The sequence below is a fragment of the Oryza glaberrima genome, chromosome 5 (assembly GCF_000147395.1).
Source record: "Oryza glaberrima chromosome 5, OglaRS2, whole genome shotgun sequence".
NCBI classification, from domain to species: domain Eukaryota; kingdom Viridiplantae; phylum Streptophyta; class Magnoliopsida; order Poales; family Poaceae; genus Oryza; species Oryza glaberrima.
Window position 1 is genome coordinate 1,623,783 of NC_068330.1, and position 17,996 is coordinate 1,641,778.

At 39.9% G+C, this 17,996-nt stretch overlaps 3 protein-coding genes across 5 annotated transcripts; 2 read left to right on the plus strand and 1 right to left on the minus strand.

Annotated features, from left to right (window-relative positions):
• The first annotated feature begins 1,204 nt into the window (after nt 1-1,204).
• Nucleotides 1,205-5,192, plus strand: LOC127774867 (uncharacterized). Of its 3 annotated transcripts, none has more exons than XM_052301159.1 (4): nt 1,205-1,517; nt 2,753-3,434; nt 4,022-4,169; nt 4,391-5,192. In XM_052301159.1, exons 2-4 carry the CDS (start codon nt 2,891-2,893, stop codon nt 4,449-4,451), a joined length of 753 nt encoding a protein of 250 aa, XP_052157119.1. In that variant the 5' UTR covers nt 1,205-1,517; nt 2,753-2,890; the 3' UTR covers nt 4,452-5,192. The 3 variants fall into 3 exon arrangements, with proteins under 3 accessions (XP_052157119.1, XP_052157120.1, XP_052157121.1); XM_052301160.1 differs by lacking the exon at nt 1,205-1,517 and adding an exon at nt 1,546-2,364; XM_052301161.1 differs by lacking the exon at nt 1,205-1,517 and adding an exon at nt 2,392-2,412.
• Nucleotides 5,193-6,359: 1,167 nt separating this feature from the next.
• On the plus strand, nt 6,360-10,999 carry LOC127773299 (pentatricopeptide repeat-containing protein At3g48810-like). The gene is made up of 2 exons (XM_052299343.1): nt 6,360-8,401; nt 10,866-10,999. Exon 1 carries the CDS (start codon nt 6,422-6,424, stop codon nt 8,333-8,335), a length of 1,914 nt encoding a protein of 637 aa, XP_052155303.1. The 5' UTR covers nt 6,360-6,421; the 3' UTR covers nt 8,336-8,401; nt 10,866-10,999.
• Nucleotides 8,849-14,486, minus strand: LOC127773298 (long chain acyl-CoA synthetase 1). The gene is made up of 19 exons (XM_052299342.1): nt 14,326-14,486; nt 13,401-13,464; nt 13,200-13,289; nt 12,997-13,053; nt 12,848-12,896; nt 12,483-12,559; nt 12,364-12,403; nt 12,187-12,281; nt 11,873-12,040; nt 11,622-11,732; nt 11,441-11,528; nt 11,294-11,360; nt 11,142-11,217; nt 10,904-11,021; nt 10,008-10,250; nt 9,793-9,932; nt 9,514-9,696; nt 9,181-9,300; nt 8,849-9,071 (listed from the first exon to the last, which is right to left on the minus strand). The coding sequence occupies exons 1-19, from the start codon at nt 14,484-14,486 to the stop codon at nt 9,009-9,011; spliced, it is 2,010 nt and encodes a 669-aa protein (XP_052155302.1). The 3' UTR covers nt 8,849-9,008.
• Nucleotides 14,487-17,996: the final 3,510 nt, after the last annotated feature.

Below are 17,996 nucleotides of genomic sequence, written 5' to 3' on the forward strand. Positions count from 1 at the left end.
ATAACAGGTGAGACTAGGTATTAATGGTATAGTAAGCAACTATTGTATGAATTGACTATTATATTGGCTATAGATAATTTAGAGCTAGTAATTTGGGGGGGGGGGGGGGGGGGGCTAATGGGCGATTGATCGCCAGGCGATCGCCCAAGCGATCAGCCCTTCTCCCCTATACTCCATACACTCCTCCCTCCTCTCCCCTCTTCCTCCTCCCCTTCTTCTCTTCCTACTACAGTACACCACACAATTTTTTTTAAAAAACAAAAAGTTAGAAAAAAATATTTATAAAAATACTATATATAAAAAATTTGAATTCAAATTCAAATTCAAATTTGAATCGGGTATGTAAATTTTTGACTTATAAACTTTAGGTGTATAAACTTAAGATGTATAGAAATACTATATATAGAAAATATTTGAATTCAAATTCAACTTTAAATTCAAATTTGAATTCAAATACAAATTTAAATTGGCTATGTAAACTTTTGACTTATAAACTTTAGGTCTATAAACTTTAGGTGTATAAACTTTAGATGCATAAAAATACTATATATAGAAAATATTTGAATTCAAATTTAAATTTGAATCAGATATAATTCAAATTCAAATTTGAATTGGGTATGTAAACTTTTGACTTATAAACTTTGTGTCTATAAACTTTAGGTGTATAGAAATACTATATATAAAAAAATTGAATTCAAATTCAAATTTGAATCAGATATAAAAACTTTTGACTTATAAACTTTTGGTCTCTAAACTTTATATGTGTAAACTTAAGGTGTATAAACTTTAGATGTGTAAACTTAAGGTGTATAAAACTTTAGGTGCATAAATTTACTAAAATAGAAAAGTAATGCGGTGCCAAAAAAAAAAAGAAACCAGGTGGAGGGAGGGAGGGGGAGGGGGATTGATCGCTACCCCCGTCCCAGGCGATCAATCGCCGATTAGGATTTCCGCTAGTAATAGGCTATACTATTAAACTTGCTCTCATATCCTCACAATAAAAGCAAAACGGAAATCCTTTCCAGAAATTACATTTCCTCGGCCGTATACTAAATTTAGACGCCCATAGAAGCCAATCAAACAAAGCTCTACCCTCCGGCCCCACCACCATCGCGCGATCTGAGCCGTCCATCCCATCATCCAACGGCTCACAACCACCCAGCCTAAATAATAAACCCCCAAAACAAAGGAAAAAAAAAGAAGGGGGCAAGAAGAAGAAGAAGAAGTGGCTCAACCATCCATAGGTTAGATGGATGCCATGGCATTCTGGAGTGCGTGAGTCTCGAGGCAAATCTGGATGCTTCCAACCCCCATCCCCACCACCCCCCTCCCTCCTCCTCGATCCCTCGCCTCGGAGTCCGAGGTCTCCTCGCGAGCCGGGCTCTCTCTCTTTCTTCCACTTTCGGATTGGTGATTGGTGTTGGGGGCTGGGCGTTTCTTGATTTGGTGGTGGGGGCATCGATCGCCATGGGAGAGCAGCGGCACTGGATTTATTTGTGAGGCTGATTGTTGAATTGGTGAGTTGTTCGTTCTTGGTTCCCCCCTCGCTTGGGTTCCTTCCTCGGGGGAGAGGTTGGATTTCTCGTTCTGATTTGGGCGGAAAGATGTGGGGTTCTTTTTTTATTTTGATTTTCCATTTTTTTTTTACTTGTGTCGGTGGAAGGTTTGCTTTGTATTAAAGTGGTATTTTGATTCGGATTTTTGCTTTTTTCGGATCAGAGAATTATTACGCGTTGGGCTTTGCATTAAAAATTTTCCACTAAAAACTTGCCCTCCCTCAATTCCAAATTTTTGTTAACTAATTTCTTCGACAAATAATTTTTTTTTGCATTGTGCGTGACTGCTTTGCTCTTCTGTCCCATCATTGGTCTGATTTGTTGAGAGATTTGTCTGGAGAGCGGCGTGCTTGCTTCGATTTTAGCTTGTTCTATTCCGTTCTCTCCTCGTTTCTTCTTCTTTGAATTAATTTGAGACTTATCAATTTTGTTCCCTTGCCGAGCTATTTATGTGCCAAATTAAGTGTTCTTGTTTGTTACCCACTTTTCCTTTGGCTAAATTCGCGATGTCTCTCGTTTTTCGCTGACTCCGGACTCTCCGCCCCCAATTCGTGTGGATGGTTTTTCTTCGAAATGCCAAATGCTAAGCTCCAACCATAAGCCGGTATCACTTGTTTGGCTGCATCCATTTTCGCCTAATTAAGCAACACAAAAAAATAGAAAAAAATAAAAATAACTGGAACAATTGCCATGTGTAAGCAATGCGATGCTTTGTGTGTTGGCAATGGTGCGCGTGTGAAAAGGGGAAGAAACCGAGGCTGATTGGCGGTGGCAGCCTCTGCTGCATTTGGCGTTCAAGGAGGATAAGGTCCGAGAGCTTTGCGTGTTTCCCTCACATGTTTCTGCCTTTTTTTAGGTAGGCTGGTTTTATGTTTCTGTGGTATTTAGTGTAGCACCTTGTTTTCCCTTTGCACGAACTGTTCTTAGATTGCAAGGAAAAGTTTCACCTTTATTTGCGACCTCAATTAGCTGAGCACCTTGCCATGTTCTCTTTGTGCGTTGCGTGCCTGATTTCCATACGGAGACCGGGTTTTTTTTTTGCCTGAATCTGATTGCTTTGATGGTTTGGTAATTCAGGTGGTGAAAAGTTTCAATTTGGTTTCCCTTGTTTGGTCTTGTGAGCTCAGCTGTATCAGAATTGGAATTTTAACTAACCAACCAACCAACCTAACTTGGTGCCTAATTTGTTTGTGCAGGCAGGCAGTATTTGAGCGGTTGTCTCCCGAGGAAGAGGAGGGATTGCTAGTGTTGATCCATTGTAGTAACAGAGAGAGAGAGAGAGAGAGCCAATCTTTTGATGTTTTAGAGCATAGGTGTTCTTTTTTTCAGTTCCAATGGATGCTAAGGGTGTTAATGACCGGGATGCTCTAATTGATCTGGAGAGTGGAAATAACATTGTTGTCGGCGAGCATAACAACGGGGCGGATGCCAATTTTGCTGTTGCCCAAGAAAGAACAGCACCGAATGGTGCATGGAATGGTGCCATGGGCACCAATGGATGCCTGAAAGATGATGTAAATCATCAGCACATGTGTTGCTGTCCGTCCTCTCCAGATGCTGCTGCCAAAAATGGAGATGACCGGAAGTCTGATGGGGAGGAGAAGCTGGGCCTTCTGGATACTTCCGGAGGCGAGAAAACAAAGAAGAAGCGGTCCAAGAAGCCACCGCGACCACCACGGCCACCAACACCCACTCCATTGGATGTTTCCGACCAGAAGCTCCTCAATGAGCTGAGTGAACTTGCTATATTGAAACGGGCAAGGATTGAGCGGATGAAGGCTTTGAAGAAGATGAAGAACGCCAAACATGGGTCTTCAAGTGGCAATTTGTTTCCCCTGATCATTACCATTATCTTCTGCCTCGTCATACTCTGGCAAGGTAATACCAAATTAGTCAACTTTACTGGTACTAATATGTCATATATTCTTTATTTGTATGGGAAAATGAAATTTTGATTGATTAATGAATAATAAAACATTGCTTGATCTCACTGCAATTTAACTGTATATACTTTTCAATCAATGTCCTGTCTAGTTTCATACATGTACAGGGATTTGTATTTTTCTTCTGCTGTTGAAACTTGTGTGGTTTAGTTTGCTGCATGTTAATTTTCTTGATTCTTCCACTATTTAGAGAGTATGTTAGTTGATATGTTGCTAAGTTAAGATCTTTAAAGTCTGGTAAAAAGAAAGCTCAGAAATGGTAGATATCAAAGAACTCCAAGTTGTTAGTTCATTGTTTTATACTTGCAATATGATGTTATTATTTATGTAAAATTATTCAGCAATTTTGAATATGGTTTCCTGATCTATAACCTAATTCCACCCAGCAGTTTAATTATATCAATAGGCATGTTTACCAATGCAGTTGAATCATGCAAATCATTACCAAAGTACATCACACAGTTTCAGATTTTTGGTGCTCATAAAACAATTGCCCTAAAATTCCTTATTTTGATGCCACAGGTTTTTTCTCACGAACGGGGTCGGCTGTGAGCTTCCATGGATCACCTGAATCGTCCGTTAGAGCGCATAGCAGTCTGATCTCCATTCGGTTCTACAAGAACAATAATTCTAATAGCAGATCTCGAGAGGCCATATCGGCAGCTCCCAAGTATGTGAACTTTGTGTCTCACTCTCTCTAAGCATTTTTTAAGAAAAAAAAAAGAGTGCTCCAACTCAACAATATATCTTACTCGGGTCAAGATCTGGATCTGGTTGTTACAATCTGTTTTTGCAACGAAGTTTATTCGTTTACTCTGTTTGTTTTTTCATTGTACTGCACAGTATATTTGATTCTGTTGCTAATGTTTCTAGTTTCTTCTATCTTTGCAGGAATGCTGAGACACCATCGAGGCTGGAGATCCATAGCAAAGCAAGAAAGATCGCCAGATGAACATTGCGCCCCGAGCATGATCCGCCACCCATGATTGCCGTCGCTGCAATGCCTCCCAACTTGGCCATTTTGAAACCTCATCACGTCAGGTTGATGTAAATTATGAGAATTTCAGTGCTTCTCGAGGCCGTCCTCACTGTAAATGATGAACTACTCTTTTAGTGTGGGTGTGTGCCCCCCTCTCTGGGTTCTATGCTAACCAGTGGTGGTAAGAGCAAGCTGTCTTGTTACAATAATAATAAAATGTTGCTCTTAATAATAGTAGTATGATCTAGTCTAATTACTGTTTGGCCCTGTAATGCTGCATCTGGTAGCAATAAAAATCAGAAGTGTGTGTTCTTGGCTGTTCATCTGAACTCTGAAGAGATGAGATGAAATTCTGAAACCCAGATTAATTCCAGTTGAGCTAAAACTGTTGCTGCTGTCTGTGGTTGGTGTGGTTGATCTGCACTTCTGCAGGAGGGATCTCTCTGTGGATGGATTCCAGATCTGCACAGTATACAGCACGGTGTGTCGGCGCTTGCACCTGTATGATGGTTGTACTCTCGATCCTGTTGAAAATAATGTATGGAGAATCTGATCAAGAATCAGTAATTCAGATCCATTTTGTTTTGTCTGTAGCGTGTGTGGTCTGATGTTAATTCCCACATGGCATTGCTTGCTGATCGTCCAGCTACACTGTTGAGCTGGACTGGACTGGACTCTGCTTGATTAGAGAAGAACTCTCTCTCTCTCTCTCTCTACCTGATTCGATTCGCTCATGACTGAGTGTGAGAGTTGACTTGGAGTGATGACCAATGGTAAACGCTAATCGTGAGAGATGACCTCTACTTAATGCTCGGTCGGAATCTTCAACTACTCTACTAATGTTCAAAAAGCAGTAAAATGTTGATACAATACTCCTCCCACTTATTCACATTTTAGATAAGGTTAATTAGAACATTTAATTATCAATAACTTTTAAAATATTTAGTTTGAAAACCCTGAAACAACTTCAATTAAAGGTACTAGAATAGGACATATAGTTTACTTCCTTTTTATCAAATTATAGCTATTTCTAGCACCATAGCTTATCCCAAAATAAATATATTTTTCCACGTATCCTCTCAACCAATCACAATTATTCTCCATTTAATTTCTCCACATATTTCCTGTTCCTAACCAATGATAACCTTTCTCCAATCATTTTCATCAACTTTCTATTACTCATGCCTATATCAAAAGTCTACATTTTAAAATGGAGGTAGTAGTCTTTAAAAATACTTCAATTTTACTTAATTTTTTTAATGTATTATAATATAAAATCATAGTCAAAGATACGTGATTGAAATCATTCCATTATGGACGACATTGAAATTTAGAGACAACTAAGGTTCTCATCTTTTCTCTTATGCTTATACGTATCATCCAAATTTTGAATTTTCAACTTTAAATTTAGAGCTGATTTTGAGGTTTTTTTCATCGAAATTTATTTTCCAGCATTTGCTTTTATATCGCTAAGAACACATATATAAAAATTTTATTCACAAATTATTTTTTTAGTAAACGTGCCATTTTGCTTATTCCGCGAAACGATGGCTCCTCAATACTACTATCAATTGTTCCTGTCTCCACTAAAAAAAAGGAAAAAGTTTTCTTGTCAGAAAAAGGGTGAGCAAATGAGCAATGCAGCTGACAATCCAATCCATAGCAGAAAGGGCTGGGATAAATGGGCCAAAATGAGGCCAGCCCGTTTATGTCCAGCAACATTTGACACTCTGGGCCGTGCTGCCTGTGCCTGCGCATGTATTGGCCCACTTAATTTTCCGAATCTATGGGCTTTGTTGTGCTATAAGATCGTATTGGGCTCCTCATCTTACCACGTGAGGATTATCTACACCGTCCGATCCGTGATAGAAGGTCGAGATCAATCCAGATTGTTTATTCCCCTCACCGCTCGTTCGCACTGAGCCGCTCTCGCGCTGCGCGATATGTGTTCGACCAAATGCCGCCTCCGCCTCCTCCTCCCCCTCCCCCGCCGCCACCTCTCCACCGCGCCGGCGACGAGCCACCGGAATAAGATACCGGCGGACCCATCCCGTACGGAGCGGCCTTGTCCAGACCCTGGCTCCGGGGACTCCGCGAGGCACCATGAGGCAACCGTCAGGAGGCTGGCCGCGGCGGGCGACGTGGACGGCGTCCAGTACGCGCTGCAGGAGATGCGGCTGCGCGGGGTGGCGTGCACCGAGGACGCCCTCGTCGCGGCCATCGGCGCCTTCGCCCGCGCCGGCTCCGCGGACCGCGCGCTCAAGACGTTCTACCGCGCCAGCGACCTCGGCTGCCGCGACCCCGGCGTGCGGGTCTACAATCACCTGCTCGACGCGCTGCTCAGGGAGAACATGGTCGGGGCGGTCGTGCCGGTGTACGACAACATGAGGAAGGCCGGCGTCGATCCCAACGTGTACACTTACAACCTGCTCATCAGGGCGCTGTGCCAGAACGACCGGGTCGATGCCGCGCGCAAGATGCTCGATGAAATGTCCAGGAAGGGGTGCCACCCGGACGAGGTGAGCCATGGGACGATAGTTTCGGGTATGTGCAAGCTTGGCAGGGTGGAGGAGGCCAGGGGATTCCTGGCTGAGACGGTGCCGGTGCAAGCGTCGTACAACGCTATCGTTCACGCGCTTTGTGGAGAGTTCAGGATGTGGGAAGTGTTCTCGGTTGTCAACGAGATGGTGCAGAGGGGATTGCAACCAAATGTCGTCACTTACACCACTATAGTCGACGCATTTTGCAAGGCCAGGGAGCTGAGGATGGCTTGTGCCATTTTGGCTAGGATGGTAAGCATGGGATGCACTCCAAATGTTCTCACATTTACTGCGTTGGTGAAAGGGTTTTTTGAGGATGGAAAGGTACATGATGCACTTTCTATGTGGCATTGGATGGTGGATGAAGGATGGGCTCCATCAACAATCTCTTACAATGTTCTCATCCGTGGCCTTTGCTGCATTGGTGATTTGAAAGGAGCATTAGATTTCTTCAACAGTATGAAAAGAAATGCCCTCCTTCCCAACGCGACTACCTATTCTACGCTTGTTGATGGCTTTTCTAACGCTGGAGATCTGGATGGCGCCATGCTGATATGGAATGAGATGAAAAGTTCCGGTTGCAAGCCAAATGTTGTTGTTTACACGAACATGATCGATGTGCTTTGCAAGAAGATGATGTTTGACCAAGCAGAGAGTCTTATTGATAAGATGTTAATGGACAATTGTCCTCCTAACACCGTGACATTCAACACGTTGATTGGAAGGCTGTGCGATTGTGGAAGAGTTGGGAGAGCATTGAATGTGTTTCATGGGATGAGAAGGAATGGATGCCATCCAAATGATAGGACTTACAACGAGTTGCTTCATGGCCTTTTCAGAGAAGGAAATCACAAAGACGCTTTTGCAATGGTGATTGAGATGCTTAACAATGGGTTTGAGTTAAGTCTAGTAACTTACAACACAGTGATTAATTGTCTGTGTCAAATGTGCATGAGGAAACATGCTATGTTGCTTCTGGGGAGGATGATGGTTCAAGGAATTCAACCTGATGCATTCACTTTCAATGCGATAATTCATGCTTATTGCAAGGAAGGGAAGGTCAGTATTGCTGCTTGTCTATTGGGACAAATGAATGCAGTGAACTGCCCACGCAACGTAGTTGCGTATACCATTCTGATTTCAGAGCTTTGCAATCAGGGTAAGCTATCAAATGCCATGGTTTACCTCTTAAAGATGTTATATGAAGGTATTTGTCCGAATGAAGCAACATGGAATGTGTTGGTTCGTGCAATTTTTACAAATATTGGCACTATTGGACCAATTCATTTGTTTAAGTACATTGTTGAAGATTTATAAGTGTAAAGTCACAGTTCAGTGGTGTTACAGCTTCAAGTTGCCAGCGAAGGGTCAATCTCACAAGCAGTAAGTTCTCTCTGCTAGTTGCTTTTAATGTTTTTCAACATTATTTTTCGAGTGTTCAACTGTTGGTGTTATTCAAGTTCATTCGTGCATCTTCTGTTCGGTTAGCGTGTAGAATAAAAAACATAAATATTGCTTGCGTGTTTTCTAGTATTACATATATTTTTAGTCATTGTTGTTATCCTTTTGTGTATCTGTCCTGCTCAAGTCGTTAAAAGGATTCAATAGTAACTCTATAACTCCCAGCTGGTTTAATATGGATGTACACATGGTAGGAACGAAAAAACAATAAAACAATTGTTTTTTAGTCAAAATGCTTCTGTTTGATTTCAATACCTGATATCTCATTCAGTATCTTCGAAGTATGTGGTGTAGCACAAACTTCTGTAGTGCTCATCATATTCCATATATGTAAGATGAGATGAAGGGGGGTAATAGCTACACAAGGCATCACACGATATACATTTTATTGCATTCATGTAATCTTGAGTACCAAAGTTCAACTGAAAATTTACATGTAGAGGCCGGAACGATATCCATTATCTAAAAATTGAAAAATTTACAATGGCATTCTAGCCTTTCATTTAGTGTTCAAAGGGAACATATTTCTTTACTTTGATTTGGCGGCAACCCTCTGTTCCTCCAGTTTTTGGTATACTTTCTCAATCTCAGGCTACGCACAAAGAACAACAGATTAGAACTACTCGGCAGCAGCAAGGAATTTCAGTGGCAAGTAAGGAACCGAACAAATAATTAGATACTGTTAGAGAAACAAGTATTACCTTGTAATATTTTAGCATGTTGTTTCTTTTCTTTTTCATTGTTGCAGTCACCAAATCCCTTTCAAGGTCAAAAGGAATAGGGTCCAATATTACACCTTTGACATACTCAAATCCCCGTAGCTGCATGGTGACAAGTAATGAGGGTTACTATATCTTACATGATTAAACATTAGGAATCTAAAAATACTTTCCAAGTTTCCTTTTTTCTAATTCCAACGAAAAGAAAATCATGTTGAACATAGTATTAGCCTATTAGGATACTTTAAGGGATAGAATGATCAAACATGTGATATGTTCAGTTTTCTCCACTGTGGAATTGCATAAAGGATGTACCTTGTTCTTTGCTGCAACAGATTGCAGCTCTTTCAGGATATGCTCTTTAAGGCCTTCAGACTTGCATATTTCAGCAAAAGAACCCTTGCAGCCATTTGATTCTGCCCACTTCATGGTGTTCTCTTCATGTGGATTAACTACTGCCACTAACATTGATCTGAAGCTGTCCCCATATACCCAGACCTAGAAAGAGTGGAGAAATGACAGTATTACTTAATTGTAGGGCATTATGTCCTCGAACTATAAGCTTGTGCTATATGCACTAGATTTTTAGCTTACATCTTCAACGGTTGGAGGGAAAACATATACTTTCTCCAGGTATTCAACTGCAACATACTCCCCTTGTGACAACTTGAATATATTTTTCTTTCGGTCAATTACCTTCAGGATTCCATCTGAGTTCATCTCTCCAATGTCACCTGAGAAAAAGAATGTGCCAGGATGTTAAACCTATCTCAATCCTCTATTTTTGACAAAAAAAAAATGACTCTCACCTGTGTGAAACCATCCATCAGCCATGACCTCATTCGTGAGCTCAGGATTTTTATAGTATCCGGTGAAGAAGTTTCCTCGGACGCATATTTCACCACGGGAAGGAGTACCAAGTGGATTGTAACCCATCTCAGGCACTTCTTCCAATCGCAATTCCGTATAGGTAGCAGCCACGCCAACAGTTCCAACCAGGGACATGTCATCAGGGTAACAGACCGTGCTAGGTCCCAGTGTTTCTGTTAAACCTGTGAAAAAGCCACAAAGTCTGACCTTGTACCTTTTAATAGACTAAAAGGTATCTCACAACTCAACAATTTATATTCAAGATATTATGAGGATATGAATCCTAGATCCTTTTAAGTGTCTCTGTGAAGAAGAAAATAGATGATCAAAACATTTTACTTGTTATTAACAGTCAACAAATCAAAACACTTTGACACAGGGTTGTGTTTTGGCTGGCTCCTTGGGGACTTATTTGGAGTTGGTTGAAAATCCTCTTAAACCTAGTGTTTGCACTTTGTAGTGAAAAAGATGACATTGTGGAACTAAGATAGAACAAGTAAGACCTAGACTCAAACTTGATAAGAATCTGGCTGACTGACCCACAAGTAAATTCAAACTGGATAATGCTCCTGCTGACTGGCCTTATAGGTATTTATTTCTCTTACGGATATTTCCATATCAGGCCAACTGATTCATGTTCCAGATAGAACTAGAATTCATACTTGAACTCTTCTATCAGGCAATTTGTGTGAGTTATTTTTCTATGGCTTGTAGACCTTAGCAGGTAGCAACTACCTTTATACTTTTCAGAATCAAATAATTTGTAATAACAATTAATTACTTCTTTGGATATACAGGAGAAATTTGATTGGTGGAAAATATTTATATGCATTACCATAGCCTTGGATAAAGTATGCGCAGCTGGTTACTCTCAAGAACTCTTCGATCTCATTACTTAATGGAGCCCCACCCGAGATTAATAGGCGAAGACGACCACCAAGCCTTGCTTTGACCTAAAGCAAGGAAATAACAACGAAGAGGCAGGTAAGAAAGTTGTGAGTAAAACAGCTATTGCTTTTTCTGACCTGGAAACAATTTTATCTTAGAGATTGTTTAGAGAAAAAAGATAAAACCTTGCGGAAAGCCAACATATCTGCAAAAGGTGAAGCAGTTTTGTGCGTGCAGCCTGCTTTCATGTTTGCCAGTTTGCTGGATCACAAATCTTACAGTGAGCATACATAATATATTTACTGTCATAAGAAATTTATGAAGCTAATCAACGTACCGGTTATACAGAGCATTGAAAATTAATCTTCTGAGTGGTCTGAGTTCTGATAAGGCCTTCAAGATACCTAGAGCCAGTTATAAATGGACATATGAGTTAACAATCTATTAGCTTAATTAATACCAACCTTTTATTATTTTGACCCACCTTCATAAATTTTTTCATACACTCGAGGCACCCCAACTAGTAGAGTTGGCTTTAGCTCCATGAGATCATCTCTCAAGGCATTCAAATCCTGACCCTCACGAAATGCAACCATGTTATTAAGATTTTAAGGATTATCACTTCAAGAATGGAAATTCTGGAACATTGTGCTCGAAATGCTCACCCCATGATAATAGCCAACTGAGGCTCCTTTGTGAAAGAAAAACTCCTCGATCATGCGGTCAAGGATGTGAGCAAGCGGTAGAAAGGAAAGAAACACATCATCTGTTGTCATCTGCATACACAAAACCACTTGTCCTGTTTATATTATGAACTTAGGTCAATACAATAATTATGCATAAGTAGAAACATCTATTGGATCAGGCATTAAGTTTATTTAGACTGCTGTATCCAGCAAAGGAGAGAAAGAGCAACCTTATCGTCAAACTGCTCCATGAAGAGGTCCACACCTTTCACATATATGGCATGACTCTCATGGCTAAGCATGACACCTTTGGGCTCTCCACTTGTCCCACTCGTGTACATGATGGTGCATGTATCATTTGGTTTTGGAGCACAAGGTTGGGCTGGATTTTCCTTTCCCTGAAACACAACTCAAATATTGGTCTATCAAGACAACGCTTATGTAGTCATCACTAGCATTACCACAAAATTAGCAGTCCAGAGAAATTTAACCAGGTATTTTATTTGGGTTAACAAACGGTGAATGTGTGCAATTCTGGACCTACCATTTTTAAGAAATCTTTCCACGAGTACAACTTCATCCCAATCTGATCAGCACTTGTGATTTCTTCGCTTGTTCCCGAAGTAAATGCCACCAGTCCTGTAAACATATTTTTGTGGGGATTCTTTTAGAATATTTAACATATAGTTACATCAGAGTCCCTTTATATACCATCGCTTACCTTTCACTCTCTTAGCAGACTTGCAATTTGCGGACAGTATCTGCAAATAGAAAGTTCTCGCGGTCAAAACTATATTCAGAAAAAAAGAAGCAACAAATGTTAACTTGAATGTATTATACTTCTTTTATTTTCTTGTCCTGAACAAAGATAACATCGATTTCAGCATGGTCAATAATGAAGTCAACAGCTCCTGCACCTGTAATTCATGGAATGTCATTACTCATTAGGGATAATGGATACTCCCTCCGTCCCATGATATAGCAATCTAGTACCAGATTGGACATTTCATAGTATACCGAATCTAGATAGGAGGGTGTCTAGATTCATTGTAATATGAAATGTCCCATCTGATACTAGGTTGCTATATTATGGGACAGAGGGAGTAATACAACTTCTAGTCAAAAGACCAAATGTCGTGCATCAGATTTGCATTAGTCGATCTGATGTTTTACGATAAGAGCCTTCAGTTAAGCAATTTTCATACCTAACGTATCGTAGAGTGGGACACAGATTAAGCTGTAACCATTGCAAGCCTGCATTTTTCAATTGAGGGGGTTATAGTAGCTTATTATGATAAAATAATGTTGAAAATCGAAATTTTCTTTCAGGTTGTCCCTACTCCACAAAGTTTACCTGCATTGCTACTATCCACTGAGGGCAGTTTGATCCATATATTCCAATCCGGGAACCCTGATATAAGATCAAGCATAGGAGCATAAGTCTCCACAACTCATGTAAATGTTTCGAGCTCTCTTCAAAATATGCAGATTCCAATAATGAAAGAGAGTCTAGCTCTATGATTTGGAGTGGAAGTTTGCTTAAGTTTCTGTTCTTACTGGCTTCACCCCCAGCTGCTGCAAAGCAGATCCAACTTGCAGGACTTCTTCATACACTTCCCTGTATGATTTCCATATGTATGGCCCTATCTGTAAGGTACAGAAAACAATGGAGGAGTTTATCATCAGGAATTTAGAAAACGACAATAAGACATGGAGCAGATATGGAAGCATGATCTTAGCAGCTATATGTTGGCATACCACTCCATCTTTTACAGGACGCCATCCGAGCATCCGATTATCTGGGTACTTGCCTGCTGCGACCCTGCAGGAGGATAAATGAAAGGATGAAAACTAAGATTTTTCTAAGTTGTGGAGTATTCTTTTATACTTTGACTTTTCCGTGTATCTTGTGATAATCTGTTGTTTAAATTTCATATCCTGCATTTGTTGCATGAAACTAATATTTTTAGCATGTGGAGTAGATTATATGTTACATGAAATTACTAGTTGAAATTTAAAAATATTATACTCATATCTTTTGGTGTTACTCTGTACACGTACAGGTTATGTACTAAGGTGCCAACTAGGTGTGACTTGTTCTCTCCTTGAGGACTGACCGTACACATGCCTGTTGACACTGGACACGGTATGTTTTTTTTAACTAGCTCTGCTTCTACGTCTCTCTCTGATACTTGGATCTATCTACCCATTGATTTTCATTTTAAATTAAAACGGGTTTATATAGAACTAGTTGAAAAGAGAGGAGGGCACAAAATGACAAATAAGATTGTCAAAGTACACGAGAAAAAATTAATCCGTTGCAGAATTTTATAGGTTACTGGCAAAAAAAAAAAGAAAAGAAAAAAAGAACACATAATCCTTGAGTATGTCTCCTCCTGCAAAACTCCAAAACTTCCCTTATGCCCATCCCCACAAAAGCAGAAACTTTTCCTCAATATATAAATATAACCAAATAAACAAAAACAATTTGCCAACATAACTAACTGCGGTATTCAATTCAGATTTTTTTTTTTGCTTTTCTTTCAACTCGCAGAACAGCTTCACACATGTGTACCATGGAGAAAACTAGAAGAAGGCAATTATCACAGTGAGATCTATGTTGTGAAAGAGCTGAAAGAAACACAAAGAAGAAAGAAGTGAAGTTGTTGATCCAACCCTGTACCTGAACACGTCCCATGATGTTTTCATGTCAGGCTCAAGTGGCGGGAATCCATCCTTTGACAGTGCACTCCTGAACACTGGCCCTACCGCCGGCCGGCCGTCCTTCCTGGGCTTTCCATCCTCCACCTGAACTGTGAAAACTTTCTTCGTCCCCCCCTCCATCGACCAAAGTGACCCCCCTACCTTGTACCATAATGAAGGTAATATTATTATCAGAACTTTAACTTTCTTGCTCTACTGAATTGATCAATGCATAGACCCAAACACAAGCACAAAAGAGGATGAAAACAGATTGTTTGAACATAATGGTGCAACTTCTCAAAAGGAAGAAAGGAAATGATAATTACTTGTTTTTTTTTTCTGAGAAAACAAAAAGCATGTAACACCAGAAAAATTTGAGTTAGACAGAAAGTCATCGATGAAAGCTCTCACCCAAGACTGTTTCACACTTATATTTCTGACATTTTGTGATTAGAAAACGGGATCATTGTAAGGAACTATTCAAAGCATTTGTGTCTGACCAAGCTTTTCGTGAATTTCTTGAATGCGGTCAGTAAAACAACACTCTCCTGTTCAAGAAAATAGTACTCTTTAACGAAGAGGAAAGCCCAAACCTTCCTCTTTAGTTTTCTTCTCCCTCTCTTACTCTCCGTGAGAGAGAGAGAGAGAGAGAGAGATTTTGCTTGAAAGGGAACTTGCAGAAGAGACTAGAGCTTACAGAAAAGGGGGGCTTAGAGAGAGAAAAGGCATGGAACTTACAGAGAAGCCAGGGAGCTCTTATGTCGAGTTGAGAAGAAGCTGGCAGTATCACCCTGTTGATGGGAAGAGGAGGAAGAAGAAGAGGTTGCTATATATACAGGCAGAGATGGCGAAGGGAAGAATCGTCGTAGACTCGTGGGTCCCCCTATTTAGACTGGGCGCTGAAACAGCTTAACTCCATGCTTAGAGAGGGATGCTTTGGGGGAAGATTAGCTTCCAAAAAAAATCAAGCTCGACGTGTTTAGTGTGTGAACTACCCAATCAGTGAGATGAGAAGAGGACACATCGCAAGTCTGGATGTGTGGTGCAAAAGCATTTAGCACCTTAATTTTTCTTTCAATAAATTGAAATGGTTTAGCAGTTTAGCTTCATCTCCAGTCTAATATAGTCTATGGAGGCTATGGCCCACATGGTCAGCCTGCAATTAGTCAGACAAACAAATAGTCAGAAGAATATCTTAGGAGGGATGAATTCCACATAGTAAAGCATATCTTTGTGATTTTTTTTAACATGCCAACTGGTTGTCCAACAACCTAATCCTCTCCAACTGCATGACGTGCCTCGGTTTCTGGAGGAACTGAAGGCACTGAGATTATAGCAGACGGAAAGTTAGAAGCCTCCAAAACTTGTAAAAAAGTAGCATAAATTTGATCGCGTCATGTGTTACAAGCCGGCAGCCTTTTTTTGACTGAATATCTGGTTTGTTCAATTAACAAAATATATAGCCTAATTGTATTGAATGGCAAATGATAACTTTTATAGTAATAGAGAGAAGAAGGAGATGCAGCCGCGCACACATAAAGTTATTTAACCGGAGGTATTCTTTTGTCTTGTTATTCTTTAAAAGCTTTCAACATCAAGTACATATCATGGAGCTACGCAGATGGAAGTAGCTGTAAGTGCCCTTTTGTGAATGTATTCCTTTCTAATTGGTTTATTGTTATCTGTTATTTCAGGGAAGTTTTTGTTACTATTTGATAGAACTTTTGTCTCACTTGCTGTTTTAGACAAGTTTCTTAACATGTTTAAACGAATTTACTTTTTTGGAAAATAATGGTTAACGGGAATGCCTTGTGAAGGGATGGTTGGGTGATAGTGTCATATTGCTGCCTACTTCAAAGCCCCCCCCCCCCCCCCCAAAAAAAAAAATATTATTATTATTTAACCAATAGTTGTTGGCCTTTTATGTCTTAACCAATAGATTTTGACCTCTCAGAGATGGCTCGTAAACATGATCTAAACGAATTCATTAGGTGAAAAGGATTTGTCCATTCTCTAAGGAATCTTTATCATGGTCAAGCCCTCACTGTTAGTAGTACTATTGACCCCACAAGTTGTACTAGCCAATGGTCTCCATTAATCTAGATCCACCTTTTGAACTAAGTTCCCAATAGAAAATAAAATCTTGTGTTTACAGAGCTATCTATAACCGAAGAACTGATCAACCACTGGGTCACCTTGGAGGACTGCTAGTCCTGAAGCTGACAAGGGTCCATAAATTTTTCCAGGTAGGCGGCAGGTAGCCATTACTCGTCCTATTCATTAATAAATTCATGCAAAATTATGTATCGCTGGTTAGTACTAGTGCTGTATCTGTACTAGTAGAATTATTGTTGCGCATATTCCTGCAAGGTTATCACCGTTTTGTATGAGTTGGGTGTTCACGATACTCCCTCCGTCCTAAAATGTAAGCATTTTTAGTTATTAATTTAGATTCATAGCTAAAAATTACTATATTTTGGGACGGAGATAGTATACATTTGTGAGGTAAACAGAATTGTCACTGGCCTCCATCTGTTAAGGGTGTCAATATCCCAAATTAAGGGTGAGGTAAGAGACGCACACTAGTGGGTGGGTGCTATGGCCTATGGTGGTGTCCAGTGTGCACCTTCAATACAGTTGAAAAAAAAACCCACTTAATTTACAGAAATTATCTTAAATAAAATCAAAAATATCATAACTACTTAATTTGGACAAATACCCAATGAGTTTGTGATATACTTTCTAGCTACACTTTCGCAAATCAAATGATCTCCTCGGTTCTTTGCATTGTCGTCCTTTCTAGTTGAACTATAAGCTACTTGAAATGTATTTGCATGATTGATGGAAAGGTATGTTCTGCTGTTCGCCTGCTCCACGATGGTACAGTTAGCTAATTACAAAGCAGCCAAATTGGCTTACAAGTTGAAATCGTGTTTAAGATAGCAGTTTAGCATGCCTATGAAGTTCCGTCAATTGGTTCACACTTTTGCAAGATTCATTTATTGGTATTAAGTATCAAAGTATCTTCAGATCATCTAAAGTCTTGGGTCATTTAATTGTAACATTTTGTCCTAGGTGTGCTACAAAGTGAAGAAATTACAAGAAACATTCTAAGAAGAGCATATTATCTGAAATTTATCAAACCCATGCTTTTGTAAGCAAATTTTACTGGCGTGGTATACATATCACATTCCAGCAAAACTGATAGCCGGTTTTCAGCTGGAATGCCATAGATGACGGCAATGGTTAACTATGATTTCTGCATAGTCCTCTAAAGTAATACCATTAACGTAGCGAGAAGGACATGGTGATAGGTGAACATTTATATGGAATTAATTAATTACAACGGCGGCCGCAAGGTCACGGCACCACCGCACAATACCAGGATGGCAAACATGATGGGTTCATACGGATCCATTGAATTGGAAGTGACTAGTGAGAAAGAAAGTACCTCTCTTTTTTATGAGAATGGTAAGAGATCTCTCTGCTTATTATTATATTGATGGATAGAAAAAATGTGCCAACAAAATATTATAAAACAAAAAGGAAATAAAAGATGGAGTTACGGAGGAGAAATAAAGGATAATGTATCTGATTGCAGTCATCCGGCCAAAGATTTGAAATGCTTTAACTTATCCAATACTCCAATTG

Bases quoted from the DNA above. Each gene is read 5' to 3' on its own strand.
- LOC127773299 (XM_052299343.1), top strand. From the start codon at position 6,422: ATGTGTTCGACCAAATGCCGCCTCCGCCTCCTCCTCCCCCTCCCCCGC.
- LOC127773298 (XM_052299342.1), bottom strand. From the start codon at position 14,486: ATGGAGGGGGGGACGAAGAAAGTTTTCACAGTTCAGGTGGAGGATGGA. The intron at 12,404-12,482 runs GTATAATACATT...TTCTATTTGCAG, and splicing joins AGGACAAGAAAATAAAAGAA to ATACTGTCCGCAAATTGCAA. The intron at 9,697-9,792 runs GTAAGCTAAAAA...CACTCTTTCTAG, and splicing joins TCCCTCCAACCGTTGAAGAT to GTCTGGGTATATGGGGACAG.
- LOC127774867 (XM_052301159.1), top strand. From the start codon at position 2,891: ATGGATGCTAAGGGTGTTAATGACCGGGATGCTCTAATTGATCTGGAG. The intron at 3,435-4,021 runs GTAATACCAAAT...TTGATGCCACAG, and splicing joins CCTCGTCATACTCTGGCAAG to GTTTTTTCTCACGAACGGGG. The intron at 4,170-4,390 runs GTATGTGAACTT...CTATCTTTGCAG, and splicing joins GCCATATCGGCAGCTCCCAA to GAATGCTGAGACACCATCGA.